We start from the raw sequence: 21,900 nt of genomic DNA on the forward strand, positions 1-21,900 counted from the left end.
TTTGCATAACTATAGGTTTGTATCTGCCCTATACCCTGCTCCCTCAGTGCAGGTCGGGCGAGGAGGGCTCTAGGCAGCATGCCAGAGCCCTTGTCTCCCAGTTGATGCTAAAAGTCCAAGTGGTAGCCCTACCACAGAGGTCCTTGCAAGTGCATCTGGCCTTAAGAGGCTTTGCAGCTGTATCCTGATAAGGCTTTGGGCAACGTGGTCTAGTGGAGGGTGTCCCTGCCCATGGCAGGGGGGTTGGAACTAGATGATCTTTAAGGTCCCTTCCAACCCAAACCATTCTATGATTCTGTGATTCTATGATCCTGCTTCTCTGTCCCATGTAATTTTACTGCTCTTACCTCTTCAAAGAGCTCCAGGCTGTAGGTGTTATCATCATCAGCAAAATACACTACCCCTTCCGGTGGTGCAGTGTTGCTGAAGCTGTCCCTCAGCCAGTGCAGCCCCAGGTTCCTCTGTAGTGTCCCCCTTGGGGTGTGGGATGGGATCCAGGACAGTCCCAGTTTCAAACTCTTGGGTGTCTCCACATTGAGGTGGGTGAAGTTGAGCCCTGCCTTCTCCAGCAGGTTGGATACCAGGTTGGTCCTCCGGGGCGAGTCCTCCACCACCACCCAGTGCAGGTTCTGTACGTGTAGGAAGGTGTTGGCCAGTCGGGTCAGCTCAGCTTTTTGTACTGGCCGAGTGTAGGTAGGGGTGATAACGAAGATGGTCGGCAAGGTGTCTGACCATGGAGGAGGCCTGGAGTACACATAATTCTGGATGACTTTAGGCGTTGCCCCTATGCTTTGCTGCTGCCGAATGCATGATGGGAGGCCTTCTTCTTTCAGTGCAGATGTACCATTGAGGAGAGCTTTAGAGGTCACGTTCTCATCTGTCTCTTCTGGGACAAAATGAAGGAAGGAAGAAGAAGAAAGATGTTAGAGAACTAATCACTGCCAGGCTGCCTCTTCTCCAAGGAGTGATTGGGGACACCTCTGTCTGGAGTCAGTGCTCAGCACATCAGCACCCTTCTCCCCAAAGCCAGCCTAAGGGGCATCTTTAATGCACTCTTAAGAACATTTTGTATGCCTGCTATAGGCAAACCCTGAGGGGGCCTTCAGGCAAGTTTGTCTTTGTTTAACCCTTCTCATGAGAGAGCATCTCCTACCGAGACTTCGCACCAGCAATCATCACAACCGCCAGCGCACTGACAGCAGAACTCTTGCACTTACTTCTCAGCAGGCTGAGGTAGCGGGTGGTTGGGTACTGGTGCCACAAGGTTAGGAGAAGAGCCCATGGCAAGGCGATCAGGAGCGTAGTAAGAAGGTTACGTCTCCTCAGCATGCTGCAGAGAGCTTCCAATGCCCAGGCATCTCTCTACCTTTCAGAGCAGAAAAAAAGAGTAAGGCCTCTGAAGTATCAGTCACCACAAACATTAGGACAGTAAGTCTAGAGGCCAAACTAACAGGCTGAGTTTGGCTTGCTTGAAGAGAGGCATGATAAATGTTGGGCCCTGATCCAGCAGAGCATTTGTCAGTATAAGTTTACAAGGAACCCCATTAATGCTGCAGGCCCGAACCATTATCCAGCTGCCCTGGCCAGTTCCTGTGCTATTGAATAGAAGCTTTCATTGAGTTATGTTGCTATAAAGAACCTCCCACTGCCCCATGATGAACCCACTGTCCTTGACTTAGGGTTGTTCATGTTGCTGATTACGAAGCCAGAGAAGACTTACTTGCCCCCTCTCCGGGGCTGGTATTCATTCCTGAGTTTGTGGCGACCATTTAATTTGCTTCTTTTGTAGAATCTTTTAAAACTATGTGCAAGATTTGTGTTCCTGCATATGCAAGTGGACAAAACAGAAAATGTCAGAGATCCTCAAGATAGCCAGCATCTCTTTCACGCCTGTAGTTTTAATTCATCCTCCTTATGCAGATGCATTGAGGCTATCAATGGTGCACACTATCGCCTACTATGTTTTCCATGAAATCCCTGCCTCTGTCATTCCACAGTGCTGGTGATGCCTGCTGAAAGTTCAATTATTCCACCTCCCTTTCTACTCCTGGCTTACAGTGTTTGGCCACTGCAGCATTTGGTTTAAATCAAAGACTTCAGCATACTTTAATTTCTGTCTCAGCATTTCTGTAATGTACATGATCATGAGCTCTGAGGAATTGCAACAGTTAACATTTGTTTTCAAAACTCTTCTATAAGGTGAGAGGAACTAAAAGAAAATAAAGAGAAATAAAGGACAAAAGTATCAGGAATAATCAACAACAGGGGGCAGCTTATTTACAGATGGTCCAAGCTACAGTAGTCCCATGCTTGATTTTTCACAATTGTTGAGCACCTTCAGCTCCCATTAGTTAATATGATTAATGAGCAGTCAGTCTGTCTGGAAATCAGATCCTTGGCTTCTCAAGCTAGCCATGCCTTCAACAAAGTATCTAACGTTAATGATCAGTTTGGAAAATACAGACTGGAGTACTTGAACGTCTATTGCAGACCACTTGTTCAGGGATGTAACTCAGCCCTGCGTGTAGTCATGGTGTGATGAGATCCCAGCCCTGGCTCACCAGTTTGAAAGACCTTTAACAGCCTGTGTGCGGTAAGTCATGTAAGCTTGAGATCCCAGAGATGACTTCTGGAAGTCCAACGTCAAATGGGCTTGCCTAGTGCATGTGCTGCCTTCTGTATGGCTCTGGCACACTGTCAGGAACGTTCTCCTCCAACTTCTAGCTTCTGCTTTGGTCCCTCTCTGGGTACAACATCTCCCAATACTGTTATTACACACCAGCAACAAAAGCAGTGCTCCAGAAAGAGGGATCCACTTCTGCTGCTGCAGAACAGCAGCCCACAGAAACATTGAATGGTACAAAAAGTTACTTTTTACCATCTGAGGGCTTTCTGCTATCACTCTAAGCAGGTTGCCTGATGTTTGACAGCTGGATTTTATTCCCCTCTCCCTCCTGGCAACAACTGTAATCTGTTTCCTCTGGGATTACCTTTCTGATGCCAAATACTTCTGGTGAACTTCCTCGCTACCACAGCGATGCTCACTAGGAGGCTAAAGGGAACATAAAACTTTCATAAACCTCCTGCAGAGAGACTTCTGTTGGGAAACTACAGCCACATGCCCTGGGAATCGGGAGCTGCTGAATGGCACAGCCCCACCAGACCCTCTTGCTCTCCTAGGCTGAAGGCAATTTGAGGGAAGAGGGTGATGGCATCACACTGATGCAAAGGAGGGAAAGGAGGTTCAAACTGGTTGGCTCTAAATTCCTGCTCTGCCAGGGATCTCCTACATGTACTGAAGGCCATTCGTCTAAAACAAAGGTCGTCAAAGGGTCGTAGGCACATTGAGCGCAAAGGAAACTCCTTGCCCCGGATCTGGGCCCAGCAGCTCTGTATCTGCCCAAAGCGGGAGAAGGATTGCCTTGCTTCAGCCTTAGAGAATCGTGTGAGATGAAACATGACGACTGGTCCGAAAGGGCTCTGCTTTGCAGTGACAGCAGCCACATGGTACTCCTGCAAGGTATCAGGGGATGCTATTCTAAATTAATCCTCTGGGACCTTCTTGGGACCTGTCTTTAATTATTTCCCTGACATTTTACCTTGGGCTTCTGAGAAAACAAGGATTATGCGATTGCAGGGCTCATCAGTCCCCTACTGACAATAACTCTCAAACCCATTTCAGCAAAATCTGACAGAAGACTAGCATGTCTCAGCAAGTCTTCTGGCAGGCAAGTAGATACTTACAAGCCCTATTAAGGAAATTGCTGCAACATGAGCTCATTCCTTGTTAGACACCAATGGTACCCCACTGGAGCAATCCTTCTAGGGAACCTATCTCCATTGCTCCCCAAACTAACCATTTGTGGCGATAATCTCTAGTGCTTCTTACCTTCTCATGCAGGGAACACCGTGGTGGCCGTTCCTGTACTTTCAAGCTAGTGAAAGCCAAGGACCCTGTGTGGCCAGGGGCACACAGGAGTGTTTTGGTGATGCCAGCAGGAGCCTTGTGCAGCAAACATGCTGGCTCTGCACAATTTTGTTGCTTTCTAATGGGTCCAGGGCAGGTACAAGAGTCTCCTTCAAGCTGTAGTACCGAAGGCGTAGGTGTTTGGTAAGCTACAGATTTAGGCTGGACACAGGGCAGGATGGTGTTACCCACAGCAGGGGCTGCTTTCCCTCAAGAAAATCCCTTCCCTTACCAGAGTAGCAGCACAGAGCAAAGCTTCCCATCACTTGGGGCCACAAGAACAGAAAAAGCCACCAAAGAAATCCAAGGAGGGCTTTGCACTGCCTCATAACGGCAGCAGACGCCTAGGTCCTGCCGGGCCCTGGCTTCCTCTGAGATGCTTGCAGTTACAAATGTCCCTGTGCTACAGTCAGGCAGCCAGTGTTTTTTCCCTTTAATAAAAGCCCTTAATTACACAGGCACAGTTTCTATGCAGCAGGCCTGCTGCTGCTGCAAACTCAGGTCGCTTCTGGAGGGAAGGAGAGGAGGAGGTGGCGGTGGCAGCTGTGTTACCAAGAGAGCACAGAGGAGAGTGCATCAGAGTTAGAAGAGCTTTAACGAATTCCCCTTCTAGTTCTTTCTCCTCCTCCTCCTCACAGCCAGCCCTGTTCATGTTTCCTGAACACTGCAGAAAAGCGGAGATGCTGTCTGTGTGTGCAACTCCCCTGGTGCTCCTTGCTCATTTATTTCTATATGCGCCTTCTCTCTCTATTGCTTTTCCAAAGCATACAATGCTGAAGAAGTTAAACCCTGCATAAAGCACCAGGTCACTTGTGAATCTCACAGAGGAGTCTGACTTTAACGCCATTTTCAGAAAATCTGTCTTGGAATACTTTATTTTCTCTTTAAAACCTTACCTTCTCTCCCCCAGTGCCACCCCCTGTACCCATCATGCTTGTGCTCTTCTCTGTTCCTTTACATCTTTCACCTGCCTTTTCTCAGTCCTTAAGAGTCTCTCTTCTTCCTTGTTTCCAAGACTAGAGGAACCCCTTGGCCTACTAATAATTTTAGCCTTTGTCTTCTGTCCTTCCCCACACAAAGGCCCTTTGCATTTTCTTAATCTCCACCCCGTACGGAATATTTCCCACATAGCGGTCCATTAAAGCATCAGCCTATCTTTTTGAAAACATAGCATCAAAAAAGACTCACATGTCAATGCCTCTGGGTAGCCTGCTGATGGCCCCAGTGGGGCTTACGGAGGTTTACTGCACATATTTTTACCTACTTTTTATAATTAAAAAACAAAGTCCCCTAAGTGACTCAGATTAATTGCATGCCTGGCTGGCAGGCATTACTGTGTGTATTCTTGGCACAACCAGCTACCTTCCTCCTGCCTGTAAACCCATTCAGAGTAGATCCTATTAAATGAGATTCAAGATCAGAAGAAAATTTTGTGATCATCTAAACCCATCTCCAGCGATCATCCCGTAATTCCTGGGTTTAAGCTGTAGAGGGCAGGGACTGTCTCTTAATGTGCTTGTACAGTCCTGCACTGATCCCAACAGGAGCCTTTGGATGTGATTGCAATACAAATATTATTGATTGTACTCTCTTGCTGGCTCTTCTCCTCCCTTGCTATTTCCCCTGTCCTGCCTATTCCCCTTTCTCTTCCCTTTTATTTTTTCCTAGTGTCTCCTGCAGCCCCTGTTTGTGTTACACACCCTTAACAACATTAGCTGGATGTTTGATGGATGCCTTCAATATGCTGCCTGTAGCCTTCTTGAGCTGTTTTCCAATTACACATCCCTCTTCTTAATTTCATCCATCAATCTTCTGTTCTCCATTAAAAAATAAACAAACACACACACAGAGAACACAAAGCTAAGAATGATAAGGACAAAATGTTTCTCGTACTACTCTCGCTTCACGCTGCTTTGTCAGACTTCTCAATTCCCGGGATGCGACAGCATCCAGTCTCCGTTTAAGCTCATGTGCTGATGCAGGGGGCATTAATCTGAAAGGATTCAGGAGAAGAGAATGAGAGAAGCACATGGCGGGAAGTGCCCAGCCCCAGCTTGGATGCCCCAGACTGACGCTGAAGAGAAGCAAGATCTGGCTGAGGCCCAGAGCATCACGTGTGACCGATCCCTTCATCTGCTGTTGACTAATTACCAACACAGGGTACAATTTGCTACAGGCAGGGCAGCTCAGATGTTGGGAGAGGGATGAGGATTCCCAGGCTGGAGAACAACCCAGGCAGCCTCACTGTTCAGATACAACTGTAAGAAGTCAGGTATGTGACTGAGTTGTGGAGTAGTTGGAAAGGACACGTGTGGGTGAACGGTACAGAAAGGTGAAAGCTAGGGAGAGGCCCAGCTGGCTGGGGTTTATAAGGCTGACATGTGAGTTCAGGTGCCTGCGATTTTCCTATAGTCCTTTTGAAAAGCTGTTCAATTTTATGTCCTCTTTGATAACTCTGAAACAGTTAGGATCACACAGGCTTTGCTAGTTCTGTTCCGAGGTTTCAGTTCTGCCCTCCATTCCCCTGATTCAGCACAAGAATCATCACACCTTTCAAAAAGTTTGCTCTGCAGGTAAGATGATTTTGCAGCCTCTGGTTCAGGGCAGCCAGCCTGTCTGAGCCAGGCTTACAGGACCCTGAATGCTGGATCAACCCCAGCCCCAGGACTGTGTGTCAGTAGTCTGAGACACAGACTCTAAAGATCATTATCTTCCCAGAGGGACACATTTCAGAGTTCAGACTTTCCCCCGGGAACATCCTGCCATCCAGTGTAAAGACTTTTCTAGGCAAGCACCCAAAGCAAACTAGTCTCTGATAATGGAGCCAAAAGCTTCAAGAAACACCCTCTGATCCTGATTTGTACCATGTTTGCAAGCCTACCCATTCAGTGCGTACCCTGGGAGGAGAGAGGTGTGGAGATGGGAGGAGAAAGGGGTGTGAGGGGCAGAACTGGAGCAGAGCTGCCAGCAGGTGCAGATGACTCTTAATTTCATGCACCAAAACTGTCAGCAGGGTTTTTGGTTTGTTTTTGCCTGCATTTTGCTGCCTCTCTCCATCAGCCCCTAGCCACCTTGAGGAAGTCCATGCACATTTCTTAAGTTCCCTAACTCCCGGTGTGGGAGATGTGATGCTGAAGGCAGAGCAAGGAGCTTTCAATTATTGATGAGAGCGACCTCTCTTTAAACAGGGAATGCATAATTCATGGCAGCGCTGGTATTTGTGGTGATCAGCAACGGCTCCGTCTCTGCTTTGCTGAAATCCACAGGAAGCTGCTGTCCCCTCTCCTCCCCTCATTCCCTTGGGCCCATCAGAGCCTTCAGCCGAAACTTCAATACTGTTTAAAATTGAGACACGCCAAGATGCTGCAGCGCTTCCCCTCACCGGGCAGTCTCCTGCCTGTTTGAGATGTGCACAATAAAGTGGGAGGATGGATTCAAGGAATCACAGAAGTGGGTGGAATGGGTTATTGCTCTGGGATAAGCAGGGGTAATTACTGTGCAAACACAGCCACAACAGGACATTTCTCATCAGCGGGACTCCTCTGACCCTGAGACAGGTCTGCAGGAATGGCATCGATGTAGGACAAAAAGGACAGGCTAGATCTAAAGGACGGTGCCTGAGGGTTCATGTCCAGCTGTATTGCTTGTGGGGGTGGGAAACGGAAGGGGAAAAGGGAGATTGGGTTTTCTGCTCAATAAGCAGCAATTCCTCCCCTAAACTCTGCTGGAACTGGGTGGCTGAAAAGCAAAGGAAAAAAAAAAAAGTATTTTTTTCTAGGAAGGTAAATGTTAATGGAACAGGGAAGGGAAAGACTCTTTTCTAAACCCAGAACTGGGATCTTGACCTCCCCGTAGCACAGGCAATGCAGGCCACTGTGGTCCTGTCTGAAGGTGGAAGGGTGCTCTTCTGATGGGGGTTTTAATCATCCCTCTGCCGCAGACCTCGTGAATGGCTCTGGGCAAGCGATGCCTGCCGTCTGAATGAGGTGAGTACTTCCTTACCGCTTGTGGGGACAGAGGGTGAGGCAACATTAAGTGAGCCCCCTGGAGAGACAAAAAACAGAGAACTACAAATAATAAAACAATATGGGGAAGGATGGCCAGGTCCTTCCCCAGGGCAGGAAGAGCGGAGCTACCAGCAGCTGTGGGGTTTCAAGGTTCGGCCCCATCTACACTTTGTCACTCGGTGCGCGGGCTCCTGCGGGGACAACTTCCCCGGGAAATGAGTCACTCCCAGTGAAACAGCCGCCCTTCCCAAGCCCCCGCGCTTCTTCCTCAGATGTAAAGAAAGGCTTCATCCTCTCCCTGCCAGCTCTGATCCCTTTGCCATATGGGACTGCAGTTACTTCAGCTCAGAAACCAGGCTTGTCCTTGGAGAACACGTCGTGCACCCCCCACATCCCTCCACCACCCGCGTGAACCCAAGTCAAGCATCTTCCTCCAACCTTGGTCCGTAAACAGCTCAGCACAGCGCCTTTCCCAAGAGCATCCTTATCCCAGACGTGTGGCTCATGTCTGAGCAGCATGGAGTGGGGGAGGGTGATGCTCTATGCAGGGCTTTGTTCCCAAGTTAAAAAAAAAAAAAGCAAAACAATCCCAACAGAAAACAAAAAAGAAACGTTGACGAAGCTAATTAAATCTGCTGGCTAGGTCCCGCGGGAGCCAATACTTTTGAGACAGTGCGTGGCTCAGCCTCCTATCCCCAGGTAGATCAAGGGTATCCAGGCACTATCTGGGCTATCAGCAGGAGCACAGATAACCCAGTTCAGATATAGACTAGACCTTGAACTTGGCTGCAAAGCCCAACTATGCAGGAAGCCTTCCCAAGCCTGCAAAAGGAGGTCTAAACCAGGCTATTTTTAATTATCCCAGACCCAAATGTCCTTCACGATCGACCCATGCGACCTGTCACCGCTTTTCCATCCCCCTGAGCTTTGGTGAGGGTGGGCTGTGACTCAGAGGGACGAAGCCTTCCATCCCGGCCCAATTTTTCTGCACCTGCGCTGCAGAGCCACAATCCAGGGGTGCCAGAAATACCCAGAGAAAGATTGGCAGCTCAGGGCCAAACAGACGCAGGAGGTGCCAGATGTCTCCTGAGAAAGCCAGCTCTCTCTTGAGAGACCTCTCTGCTTGGAGTTATCCTCTTTTGAAAGGGAAGTCGGGGGCTTATTCAAACATCCACTTCTCTCCCCTGCTGCCAAGCTCTGGCAGAACCGAGGTCCTTTTTAGGCGCTGATGACTATTACAGAATAATCATTGCAAACGTACCAGCGTGAATCAGCCCAATATCTGCACTATCCCAAAAAAATAAAAAAAAAGCTTTCTTTTTTTCTGAGGAGGCAAAATAATTCTAAGGAAGCGAAAACAATACCGGATTGTTCCAAAGTATCTGTACATTTCATCCAGAGCTTTTCCTACTGAGTTAACAGCTGATGCCTGTTCAGCAGGAGTGGGAGCTGTCATTTTACAGGTTTCTTACAAAAGCAGAAAGGAAAAACCCATAGTATTTGCTTCCAGAACATTTTCAAAGACAGAGAGGAATTACTTTTTCAGAGAAAAAGGCATTAGGCACTATTTGATGGATAATTACATTTCACAGGTGCTTGTTTGGGGGAAAAAAAATAAATCACGTTGATCACAAGCTCCTTGTAAAGATATGGGGCCCAAAGGCCAATGCTGTTCCTCTGGTAGCAGCCAGGATGCAGAGATGGGCTTTGATCTTAGCTATGTGTCAATATGACATCAAATGCAGACCTCCAGAGGAACATACTATCACTAATACACACTCTTGATTGATTTAGACAGCTTGTTTTCCTCCTGCTTTCAAAGGCAATGTCAAAATGCTCTTCCCTGCTGGACTTCCCAGTTACTCCTAGGGAGGGCAAAAGAAACCAAAGGAGAAGCTGCTCTGGATGAAATCACACTGCAAATGAGTGGAACAGCAATTATGCCATTTAAAACACAGACGTAGCTAAAGATGTCTACTGTCTTCCCAAAACTTGTGGAAATACTGCCGTTTTAATGATTCCACATGTGTGCTGGCACCCCGAAGAATCAGAGTCCAGACCCCTTATTTCATGGAAACAACTGTGCGCAGAGGATGTATGTGGTGTACGGACAGCAATCCCCTGGAGTTTTTATTTGGGAATGCTAGCTTAATTATGTGATCAATAAAAGCATCATGCAAACAGCAAATTTGGGCAGAATGTTTTCGTGGGTGGCTGCTCCACAGATTAACACAGAACAGATGCTGGCCAGCACTGATGAGTTGCCACCACATCATGCAGGTGCTGGTTAAGTGAGAAGTGGAAAGAGGAGAAATACCGCTTTGGGCTCCTTGATGGACATTTTTGCTGTTGCAGCTCTCTGAGCTGTGTGAAACACGCTCGCTCCATAACTAGCTGAGGTGGACCCAAATGCTAATTCTGATCTCTTCCTCCGAATAAATCATCAGCACTCATTAGATTTGCCTCTTGCTGTGCGGCATCTAAGTGTCGTGCAGGCGCTTTTAAAAACAAATGTAGAACGGAGAAATAAAGTGGCACCTAGAGAATTATCTTTTGCAATAGATACACGTTATGGTCCGCTGCTTGATTTGTACCTTGAATGCCACACATGATCTGTATAGCTTGGGTTCTATTAAAAGAAACGCCAGAATGAAAATTAGAGAGTTAGAAACCAACGGTGTTCTCCCATGCTGTGTGTGAAATGAAAAGGGAGGAAGGCAGTGAAGGAAAGAAGGGGCAGGAAGGTGATGGCCAGTGTCCTGCCGAGGCTGTCCTGCTGTCCTTCCCTGTCCTAACAGGGAAGCTGTTGACTCTGGACCATAAGCAGGCCACATCCAAATTAGGTGCCAGGGTGTCTGAGATCAAGAGACCTATACGTGATTCTCACCTTCTGGGAATGCCAGGGGAGCAGTCAGTGCAATAGTCGAAACATCTAACTCAAGCACCAGCAGAAGATAACCCTACATCATGAGAGAAAGAAGTTTTTCTTTGTAGGAAAAATACACAGTGGATGCATTTGGGTAAACAGATGGACCTGAGGAGTAGCAAAAGCCAAATGCCCCTTTCTGACAACAATCCAGTCCTACCAGAAAGAAAAGGTGTAGGCTTTGGTTTCTGTTTTTCTAGGTCTTGTGCTGTTAAAATGGAAGAGGCTTGTCTGTTGGGAAGGCAAGGAAGGCTGTGAGGGAATTGAGGGCAGACAAGCTCACAGCACAAAAACCAAACTCTGCTCGCTCTCTTTGGAGTGCATAGGGCTCGCTATAGGGCTCGCTTGTATAGGGCTTGCTCTCTCCTGTGCTTCTCAATTGCACACGAAAATAACCTGGGCTGAAACTGGTCTTTGCACATGGTGTCTATAAACCGTCTCCTGGGAGGGAGGTCAGCCTACGCTGTATTGTACTTGGGGGCTTATCTGTGAATTTGTGTGCTTCACGCTACTCAAGACCTGGATGCAATAAGAGCTTGAGACTACCCTCCAACCTGGTAAGTTATCTGCTCTGTCTGTCCCTTGAGCTTGGAGTGCCATCTTTGCACAAATAACAGCAAGAAAATGCCGTGAGATGCCTCTCCTCAGCTCTGACATCTCTGCGCTCAGGGTTGCTGAGGAGTGCTGTCCTTCATACCTCCCTTCCACATGCACGGGCTGCCAGTTGGCCTTGGGCAGAATAACTGAGGACCAGATACTTCTGGCTGGAGGGGAAAGATGAACTAAGCTTTTTTTTTTTTTTTTTAACCCTTCTCTGCACTTTGAGAGCCCTTTGAGCTCACTTCAAAGGCAGGTTGGCTTGAAACATCAGGGCAGACAAAGAGTAGTGTCTCATTGAAACAAGAAATGGGCTGCTGCTGTAAGTCTTAGAGGTGGATCTGAGTCTCTCCTGATTTGAGGGTGGATCTGGCGCTCTCGTGTTGGGGGGAGGAAAGCAACCTCTGGTTATCTAAAAGCTTTCTGAGCATTGGGTCAGTGCGTAGGCTCCTCACAGACAGCGATGCTGGTCAAAGTAGCAGCTGCAGAACTAGAAACTGGATCTCTAGAAGCTCAGGAATGTCTTAAAACAGTGGTCTGATTTGTCCTTGCTGGACAATGATCTCCTGCCCCCAGATCACACTTCTGGTTGTTTTCCAGTCTTTGTCCTTAACCAGATTCTATACGTTATGTGACTGGTGAACAGTCTTTTCTCTCTCTCTGCAGTAAAGTCTCCTTCTGCAACTTACTAACTCTCTCCCAGCAAAGGGATGCTGAGTGTTACCAAAACTGGGCTAACCTCAGGATGATGTTACTAAGGTTGATCCTACCCCCTTCCTTCCCAAAATCCTGCAGGCGTGTACACACCCTGCATCTCTCGGTGGTGCCTGGCATGCCGGTCTTCTGTCAACTTCATCTTGTAAGTGCTTCCTCAGTGCGACAGACACCTTGGGGTTTCTGAGCTACAACAGGGTGAGGCCAAAAGCAGTTCTCTATGAGGATGTTTGTGGATGTCCACAAGCCAGGTGAGGCATTCCCAGCTTCCCACACACACGTGTGAATGCTCCTACTACCATCCCTTACCAGCTCTGCAAAATATACCCCCAAAGGGCCAGCAACAGTTCCTAGGCAAGAGAAACATCCCAAAACTTCTTGGGGAGGAAGAAGGAAGAAACTGGCTTCCTGATTCTGCTGCTGTAATTAATTTCTAGGCCATTTGTGTTTGTCATCTGATGCTCAGGTCAGGACCCATGTTGGGCTTAGGAGAGAAATATCTACTATCAGAATTTAGCTATCTGATAAGTGCCATGCAGAAGGGAGTACAAAAGAGCAGAAATCATATCTAGTGACTATTTTGCACCAGCGTTTAACAGCTACAGGACTTGGTTGGACTTCCAGGGAGCTACAATCCAAGCATGGCTTGGCTTGCTAGACTATGAACAAAACTTGCTGATGGCAGCTTATCTAACGCTGAATGGCAGTAGGTGGTGACAGGAAAGCCACGGGGGTCCTCTGCAGCACCTCCAGAAGAGGCTGCTAGGTGGGATGAAGTGTGCAGAGTTTGTCTAGCAGGTTAATGTTGTGACTGTGAGCACAAGTGGGGAGATTGGTCATGATACATGAACAGTACTGGATGCGTTCTCAAGAGGGTGACAAGAGAAGGGAGCGCCATGCACGAAGGCTCTTGGAGGTGGTAGGAGCAATTTTTAACTATCCTTTCCCAAAGAATCCTTTGGGGTAAACTATATTCACTCACAAAAGTCTTCTTAGCATCCAGATCAGCAGTGATAACTGGATCTTAGGAAAGTGCTTAGCAGCATCCTGTGCCTTCCGTTGTAATGGACCTGCTGATGCATATCGAGTAATAAGAGATTGTTGTGTTTTCTTCAATGCTCCAAGAGTCCTGTTCTAACATGGAAGTTAGAAACATCACTTCTGCTGTAAAGAAAGGTCCTGTTATCATTTGATAACATGCTGACAAGTACTGTAGGTTTGAGGACAACAGGAAACCGCACAAGAGTTGCTAACCAGAACGAGAAACGCACTGGGATTACTGGAGGAGCTATGGAGAAGCCTATGTGCTGCTACAGTGCAAGAGGTGCTGGTGTCCCAGGGTGGAGGGGAGACGTGTGAATGAAGGCAGAGCAAGGGGCTGGATTGGAGAGGACACCTGAAATATCTAGTTGTTGACATAAGAGGCTGCAAGAGGTTGATGGGAGTATGATAGAGGATGTGGTTCCAAGGGGGGAAAAAAGAATGGGGTGGGGGAGAAGTACTGGCCAGGCTGAGATCTGCCACTTGATAGCACTTGCCAAAATACAAATAATTTCTCCTTTCTAAAGATCTGCCTAGGGACACCTCAGCTACCTCCCAGTGTTGAACACCCGTACCTCTTTCCTATTGCTCCACAGAGATGAGGAGCTGGCACACGTGTCCAAGGGAGGAAAGAAACTTGCTATGGACCTTGGAGCAGTAGGATTTGTCAGCGTGCCTCTGACTGCCCTGCCCAGCCCTAAGATCCAGCTCAGCCGGGCTCGTGTTTGACTTCAGCAGATGCTGCCTCTGGGCTTTGCAGAGGTGCACAGGGATAATCAGGATTTGGTTTCTGTTTGCTTGCTAATTTGAGCCCCTGCTGTGAGATTTGGATGTTTCTAAGGATTCTATATTAGCTTTAATGATTAAAAAATTATTTCAATGCTTAGTGAAGAAGATGCATGATCCGTCATTGAAGCCGCTTAGCAACAGGACTCTTTAAGACATGTATTAGTACAGAAAGATACCCTTGCCCCAGCGTCCTCTTGGAATGACTATTCACTCATCTAAACAAGATAAAGGTCTTTGCTGGCCTCCTCTGAGGCCAGAGGATAAAGCACTCAACTGTGAAACAAGATTTCTTGGTTCTTTTTCTGGCTCCAACTATGCATAAGTATGTGGATCTGGGCAAATCATTTCACCTGCTTCAGTGCCTCAGTTCCCCCACAGGTAAGATAAGCACAATAATGTATAAGCACTCTGGGGAAATGACTTTCAAGTGCCTAAGCTCATTAGGAAAAAAAACTCCACAAAACAACCCTTGCAGTGAGTAAAAAGTGTCTCAGCCCCTTGACAGTAGCTTATACTAACACAGTTCGCATTGCCCTCCTTGAAGCCTGACATACGGTTAGCTAATTATAAGGCAGAAAAAAGATTTATCTCCTAGCCCCTTACCACCTGATGGTAGCCAAGAAGAGATGTTAAAAACTTGTTATCTGGCTCAATAGAATTAATTTCAGGCAAAACCTGGCAAAGTATTTCTGGTTACCCTTCAAGGAGAAAGAGGGCCTGCCAGTTCTGGGGCAGGATCTAATTTTGCTTACAGAAACACTGCTAAATACCATTTCTGAGAGGAGAACAGTAATACTTGGTGTTTTTTTATCCCCAGAATCATTCACTGAACCACTCAGCACCATTCTCCTTATGAGGAGAAACTGAGGCAGGGAAGAAGAAGCAGGCATAGAAAGAGCCGTTTTGGTTCACACTATAAGAGCCAAGGTGTTCCTGGCTCCTGGGCTTGCACAAGGGACAATGAACTTCATACCTGAATGCACAAGCCTTGGGCAGACCTTAGTGTGTGGTGGGGGTAAGGGAAGCACAGACAAAAGGGAGGTGAGGGACAAAAAAATCAGTGTAGGTGAGATATTAAGCGGTTCCTGAGGGAAAGAGAGGCAACAGGAGAAGAGATGAGGTTAGAGGGAATGAGAAAGCAGGAGAAATGAGGAGGAATGAACAAGGGCAAGGGAGAAGGAGACCAAGTGGGACAGCATGCAAGAGGCACAGTCAAAGCATCTGAGCTCTCTCTGAAGAGATTGCCTATTTTGCTTCTGCATTTTTTCGTGTGTGATCTTGCCTTAAAATTGCAGGAATGTGGCAGCACAGCACTGGCGCTCTGATTTATTAATTCCATCCCGTCCCACCAGCCCATAAAACAAAAGCATCTGTGTTTGCTCAAGAGGAGCACATGAAGGGCCTCATTCACGTCAGAGGTGGACAGGGAAGCTGGCAGATACAGGAAAGTCATCGGCGCCTCCTTCCTTTTCACCTTTGTGTGGATCTGGGCTGGGGGAAGGGCCGCGGGAGGGAAGGATCCAGAGGATGGAATATCGGGAGGGATGAAGCTAAGATCACCCTGGCGATCTGTGCAGGAGAAAGGGGAGGGGAGGACTCAACCGACGCACTAGGCTGGACCACCTCCCGTGAGGAAGGCACCCCAGCACTGCAGAGAGGACAAGATCCCTTGCTGTCACCCAGGCTCACCCAGCACTGGCCTCCAAGGTGGCACTTGGCGCAGTTTTGCCCCAATGAACGGCACTCCTATTGCTGTGGTCACAGCCAGGGCTTCAGGGAGCCAAGAAGTCTCTCTTGCAGGAAGCCCAGCACTGCTGCCTGACTTGGGGCTATGGACAGAACTGTAATAATAAATTAAATCTGCCAGTCGTAGGAGAAATATCCCCTAACAGCTGATTTTTTAGCATGCTTTCAGAATGAGGAAGGCTCAGGGTGAGATGAATATTAACTATCCTACTTTAATGACTGGGGCACAAAGGGGGAGAGGAGCCAGCAACCTCTACTCCCGCCACGCAAGGATCAACTGTGCTGTTTCTAGCAAGGGGTATAAGGAGATTTCTGTCAGATGCAGAGGACCTTGCTAAAACTGCATCTTTGGTCCTGCCCTTAGAGCCAGTGTCTTCAGGAGTCAGGCTGCCCTGCAACAGCACACGGGGAGCATCACCTCAAGGGAAGCAGGGTCTGTGAGCTACTGCTGCCTGCCTGGTCCTTGGCTTTTCCTCCAAGTTCTCCCACACAAGGACTGCCTAGGAGCAATCCTGCTTTGCTAGCAAAACGCAGTTCCCATGTGCCCTCTACTCCCACACACAAACCCACCGTGAACTTGCAGAACGAAACTACATTGCTGCTCTAAAATCTTTTATCCGGAGCTGAGATTGTCTGACTGCTAACCCTGTTCAGCTCCAAGTAATCCCAGCAGTTTGCTTGGCTGGAGGCTGGCTGTACTGGGAATAAATGCCCTTGCTCTCATTGCCGAGGAGTAACATCCAAAGAATAGGACAATACCATTTTCTGTTGTAATGCAGCATTATTCATAAACCAGCACCACACAAAGTTGCCAGGATGCTGGCAGTCTATTAAAATCAACAGCACAGGCAGGGGAAGTGGCAGCCTAAGCACCGCTGGACCAGCTCAAATCTCATCAGAACTTAACCTGAACCTGCCCCAGCTGACAAAAACCAAACCTATGAGAGCTAAGTGTCAGCACACAGGCTGGAAAACACGTATTTTTTTGCTTCTGCATGGAAATGAAAATATGCCTCAGTGATCTTCACTTGAGCATGTCTGTCTCCTTTTGTCCTTTGTCTCTTACATTGATCAATGTTGTGGGTTTCAGAAGGTACAAGAAATCCTATGCTAGACAATTGTGAGAGATTGAAGCCTGAAGATTTAGATCTATTTCAAATGGACTATCCTGTCCAGTGATGAATGATCTACTATCCATCAAAATGTCTCCTCTTTTCCCAAGTCCTACACTCAGCACCAGAAGCATCTTGTAGCAGCAAGTTCCATATATCACTATGCACAGCATAGGAAAATACTTACTTTTATCGTCAAATTGCTACCTTTCACATTTTCTGAATGCAATCTAGTTCATCTACTAAGAAAAGTCATGTAGAAAAACATTTATTCTCCCTCTTCCATGTTGCTGATGGCTTTGGTTTTCACCCCGATATCTCTCCGCGTTTGTCTCCCTGAACTAACTAGCCCCATCTTAACAAGTTTCTCTATGTGCATCAGGCATTAGTGGGATTACCTGCTCAGAGGAGGGATGAACGGCAAGCAAAACCTAAAGGTCCCTGTGCTGGAGCTGCGGATCCCAGCTCTGTGTCACAGCCCTGGGAAGCCATATCTCCGGAGGAAACTTAGCTCACATTTTATACATTTGAGGAATTTGCGGAGTGCAATGTTTTTATCTCAGGGAGAAGGATCTCAGCCCCCCGCACTGCGCGGTGGAGGAAGCCAACAAGGCAGTTGATTGAACACTTGGGAACGTTGGCAAAGTAGATAAATTCGAGCTCTTAAGGAAAGACCTTTGGGAGCACTAATGTCACATGAGCGGGAGCTAGAAGAGACTTCAAGCTCTTAATTATAAGCCTGCACAGCTTAAAACGGCGTGAAAGGACAAAGAACCAAGTTTTTATAAGTGTGCTGACCATGGGGTGGGGTGCAGTTTGGAGACATACCCCAGCCTGAAGGAATCGGTGGGGTCTGACCAGTGTCCCTTTCGAAGAACAGGCTATAGGCAGTCATGCCTGCACCTGAGAGGAAGGTGACGATAGCCACAGGTCTCATCTATGCGCTGTATTTATTAGTCTCTTATGGTACTGGTAGGTTTTGAATCGCAGTCCTGTTAGGCTGAGCTGCTTCCCAGAGATGCAGGGGCCTTGTCTGGGAGACAGACGATCTGGGGCTGTCTCAGCTCTGACGCTATCAGCTGCAGTGTCTCCCTTGTAAAGGGGGGGTAGTCATTCTGACAAACAGCTCTGTATGTGGGCAGGGAGTGCTCTTAATCACGTATGCAGAGTACTTTGAGATCTCTGGATGGGAAGTGGTGCGGACAAGCATAATGCTTATTAATAGACAGAAGGGCCAGGAGCAAAAAGGGCAGAGTGATTCTAGACTTCTCCAGGGCCCTGCAGGTGTATGGGACCCGGCTTCCAATCTGGCTTATTATCACCTTTTTAGGCTTCTTCTTTTATTAGGAACAATTAAATACAAGGAGGAAGGGGACAGATATCATCTTTCCTGTGTACATCCTGCAGAATAATTGCAGAGCTTTCCCAGAGCAATTTTGCATGCTCAGTAAAGGGCATCTTTGGAGCCTATCAAATATCTCATCCCTCGTAGGCATATACATGAAGGCTTGCAGCATACGTCAGGAGATCTCTTTATTGCTCCCAAATATTGCCCTGCTGGAATAGGAAAGGCAACTGAGAGTGCTGAAGATGGGGAAGAGGTGGTCTTGGAAGAAGCTCTGGGAGGTGGACGGGGTTGTAATGTGGCTCCTCATGGCTGGGACAGCAACATTGCCTCCCAACGCATCGATGGGAAGCTGGAGGTAGCAGGAGCCTGCAGCATCGGCACCCCAAGGGAGAGGGTCAGCAGAGGCTAGAGCTATGAAGGCACTGAGAAACTAGGGGGTGTGCAGGGCAGTGCCGCTGGCAGGTGATTGCTGTGGTGAAGAGGGGAGGAAAGCCATCCAGGGGTACGGATGGAGTGAATCTGTGCCAGGTTCCTGCCAGCAAGCTGCTGGACAAAGGTACAACTTTGCTCTCAGACACTAAGGACATCTCCTGGCCTGCCGCTGAAGCAAAGGGAAGTTCCCTGCCAGAAAGCACCTCTACCCATGCTTAACAGGCAAGAAGAAAGGATGCTGGGTACACAGGAGACATAGCCTTGAGCTGTCCATTACCACCTTGGACACTCCACAGGGAAGATGCCATTAGACAACACAAGTGCTAATCACAAAAATGTTCCCAAGCCATGGAAATTATATGAATTTAAGGGCTGTACATTGTGGAAGTATATTCTCTCTTGCATACATTTAGCTGCTCTATAGCTCTGTACAGCTCCCTAGGCAACAGTCTTCCCAAATGACACCGTAACAAAGCCCAAAGGTGCGGGAGCCTTGCTCATTAAAAATCCTTGCCATGGGAGCAAGTGTCCTCAGCCCAACTGCTTTACTTTCCATCCCGTCGTTGCTGAATGTCTTGCAAGTCAGGCTGAGGCCCTTCGCTGTAAAGGTGGCTGCATCTCAGCTATGCTCTGTGTCAGCTAGTTTAATTGCTTTGGGATTGCGATGTTGCCTAAATGGTTTATCAATTATTGTAATTATTATTATTACTACTACACTGAAAATGCCAAAGAAGCCAAGAACTTTAATTTGATCTCATCCGATTCCTGAAATACCCGATACTACACGGTAGCTGCTCAGCGCATCTACCTCTGTACATTAACTGCCCTGCGGAGCCTTAATTCAGTGCAGACTGAAGTGCCCTGAAAGTGATACTGAAGTCTCTTCCAGGAGGGGAGGAATCACAGCCACCGTGCTCCCAGCCTCGCGCTGGGCCGGCACAGCACACGCTCGGCTGCTGGTGCTCACGTACGGTCTGTGTCCCAGGCGCGCCTGCTAACAGATAGCTTCCAGGAAACCACGGAGCAGGCACCGACCGAAAAGCAATCCCGGCCCTCACATCCTGCTTCAAGGCACAGAGAAAAGGGGATTGGCAGCATGCGCAGCTGCAAACAGATGTGACACAGGCTGTCACACGCAGCTCTGCCAGTGTCCCCCTCCTGCCGTGTAACCCTCTCTATTACCTGAGAGTGATCTCCCCCATAATCTCCTACCAAGATATCTTATTTCAGAGTAACCACAGCCCCCCTTCTGTGAGGATCCCACCCTGCTGTCTCTCTGCACCCATCTTCCAACTCACTATATGGCCCCTGCTCCTAGCGCTGTCTGAGGCCGTTTGGCGGTCCAGGGATGCAAGGTATGAACCTCACTATCCATTTTTCCCTTTTTGCACCAGACGAGATTTAAGCCCGAGCAGAGGTGAGTGATCAGACCCGTATGTGAAGCCATGGTACCCTGCTGTATTCTGCACATACGTGCTTTGCACAAGGAGGCCTCCTCCGGGTCCAGGAAAGGAGCTGAAAGCACCTGCAGAGGCTGCATCGTTCATGCTCCCCCACTCACTCTCTGAGCTGTGCAGGCTTTGAGTTGCCGGATGGGTATTTATTGCTTGTCATTACTGCTCTGCTACAGAAATGCTTGGTGCTGCCCCGCTGATATGAGCTCTCTTTCTCCCAGACGGGCACAGAAATTGCCCCTTGGCAGGTTTGCCTAAGGAGTTACTGAGGAACCAGCTGCTTCTTTCCGGATTTGCAGCACCCGAGGGTTTCTCCCTCTCATGCAGCTGCTGAGCCTACTCCTTCTCCTTCCCTGTCCCCGGGCTGGATGGGCAAGTGGCGGGAGCTGGAGGGTGAAAAAAAGTTCTTTCCAACTCACCTAGGAACATCTACCCCAAACTCTGCTCCAGAAAACCAGCAAGTGCATCCCTCGGCAGACACCCATGTGCCAGGCAGAGGTGAAAAGGGCCAGAGACCTTCCCCAGCCCTCCAGCTCTTGCCCCGTCCCAGTCCACCTCTCTCCAGAAAGAAGCCCCCAGCTCCTCACGGGGATGCCCGCTCGGGGTTGGTTCCCAGCGGGGCTGTGTGTGACAGACCCTGCCGCCCCTCTGTCCTTCGGCTTCCCCGGTTTCTCTTACGAAGAGGCGCAATAAAACCTGCCGGGGGCCAGCGGTGTGCCCGGGACCCGCGTTTGGGTAACCTGGTGGGAAATCCCCCCCCCCCCCCCGGCGCTGGCTTGGCAGCTGCTGCAGCCACGGGTGGACAGGCACCAGGACTGGGGGCATCTCCCCACAGCTGGAAAATTCCAGTCTGGGAGTGAGATGTTGCTCCTCCGGAAGGTGTCCGGGTCGGGAGGGGGTGCAAGGATGGGGGTTTCCCGTGGAGCGCGGAGCCGGTTCGAGCGCTGAGCACGGGTGAAGTCTGAGGACCCGGCTGCTGATCGCGGGGCAGGGTACCCCTCCCAGCGCCAAGCGCTGGGTATCCGGGGGACCGCAAGGTCACCCCTGCACCCCCAGCGCTCCCCCCACCCCCAAAATCCCGGTGCCCGGAGGGAGGGGGGGTCCCGCTTACCTGGCGAGATGCGCCGGTCACGGCGGAGATGCCGGAGCGCCGAGCGCGGGGCGGCACCGCGCCGGGGGCTGACGGGGAAGCATCGCCCGCCGCCGGGCGGAGGTGTGTCCTCCCCGCCGGCCCTGCCGCGGTGGGACCGGGACCGGGACCGGCCCGTCGGTGCTGCCGGCGGATGGCGGTGACCGCCTTCAGACGGCGCCGGCGATGCAGCTACGCGCGGCGCGGAGCCGATTTAAGGCCACCCTGTGCCGGGGCGGGGGGGGGGCGGGGGGGAGAGCGCCGAGGGCCGCCCGCAGCCGATTCCTGCGCGCCGCGCATCCTGCGGGGCCACCTTAAGAGGGGAAGGGGCGAAAGCGGAGCCGGCGAGGGGGGGAAGGAGCAGCGAGAAGGCGACCCGAGCCGCGGAGCGAGGAGAAGGCGAGCGGGGCCGGGTACCGCCGCAGCGCTGTCCCCGCTGCCCGGAGCGCCGCGCCCGGGAGCGCCGCGCCGCCCAACGCGGGGCCGGGGTCGGCGACGGGGCGCGGGGCCCTTTCCCTCGAAAGGGGAGGTTTCCCTCCCCCGGGCCCGGCCGGTGCTCTCCCCGCTGAAGGCGAGGGGGTGGGATGTTTTTGTCCGTCCCGGGGGGCTCGTTTTGCTGCTACCCGGGTGCTGGAGTG

General features: G+C 49.6%; 1 protein-coding gene across 3 annotated transcripts in view; it reads right to left on the reverse strand.

Moving 5' to 3' along the window:
• The window catches only part of LOC129201620 (galactosylgalactosylxylosylprotein 3-beta-glucuronosyltransferase 1-like), a 30,642-nt gene extending 9,145 nt beyond the window's left edge, over nt 1–21,497 (reverse strand). Inside the window, exons 1-3 of one of the 3 annotated variants that reach the window (XM_054813149.1) lie at nt 21,245–21,497; nt 1,218–1,362; nt 348–883 (exon numbers count right to left, since the gene is read on the reverse strand). In XM_054813149.1, coding sequence (XP_054669124.1) covers nt 348–883; nt 1,218–1,329 — 648 coding nt within the window. In that variant the 5' untranslated portion in view covers nt 1,330–1,362; nt 21,245–21,497. Of the gene's footprint in view, nt 1–347; nt 887–1,217; nt 1,363–21,244 lie in introns of all 3 variants that reach the window. The other 2 variants (XM_054813148.1, XM_054813150.1) reach the window with 2 other exon arrangements.
• Nucleotides 21,498–21,900: the final 403 nt, after the last annotated feature.

The sequence above is a fragment of the Grus americana genome, chromosome 1, assembly GCF_028858705.1.
Source record: "Grus americana isolate bGruAme1 chromosome 1, bGruAme1.mat, whole genome shotgun sequence".
Classification (NCBI taxonomy): domain Eukaryota; kingdom Metazoa; phylum Chordata; class Aves; order Gruiformes; family Gruidae; genus Grus; species Grus americana.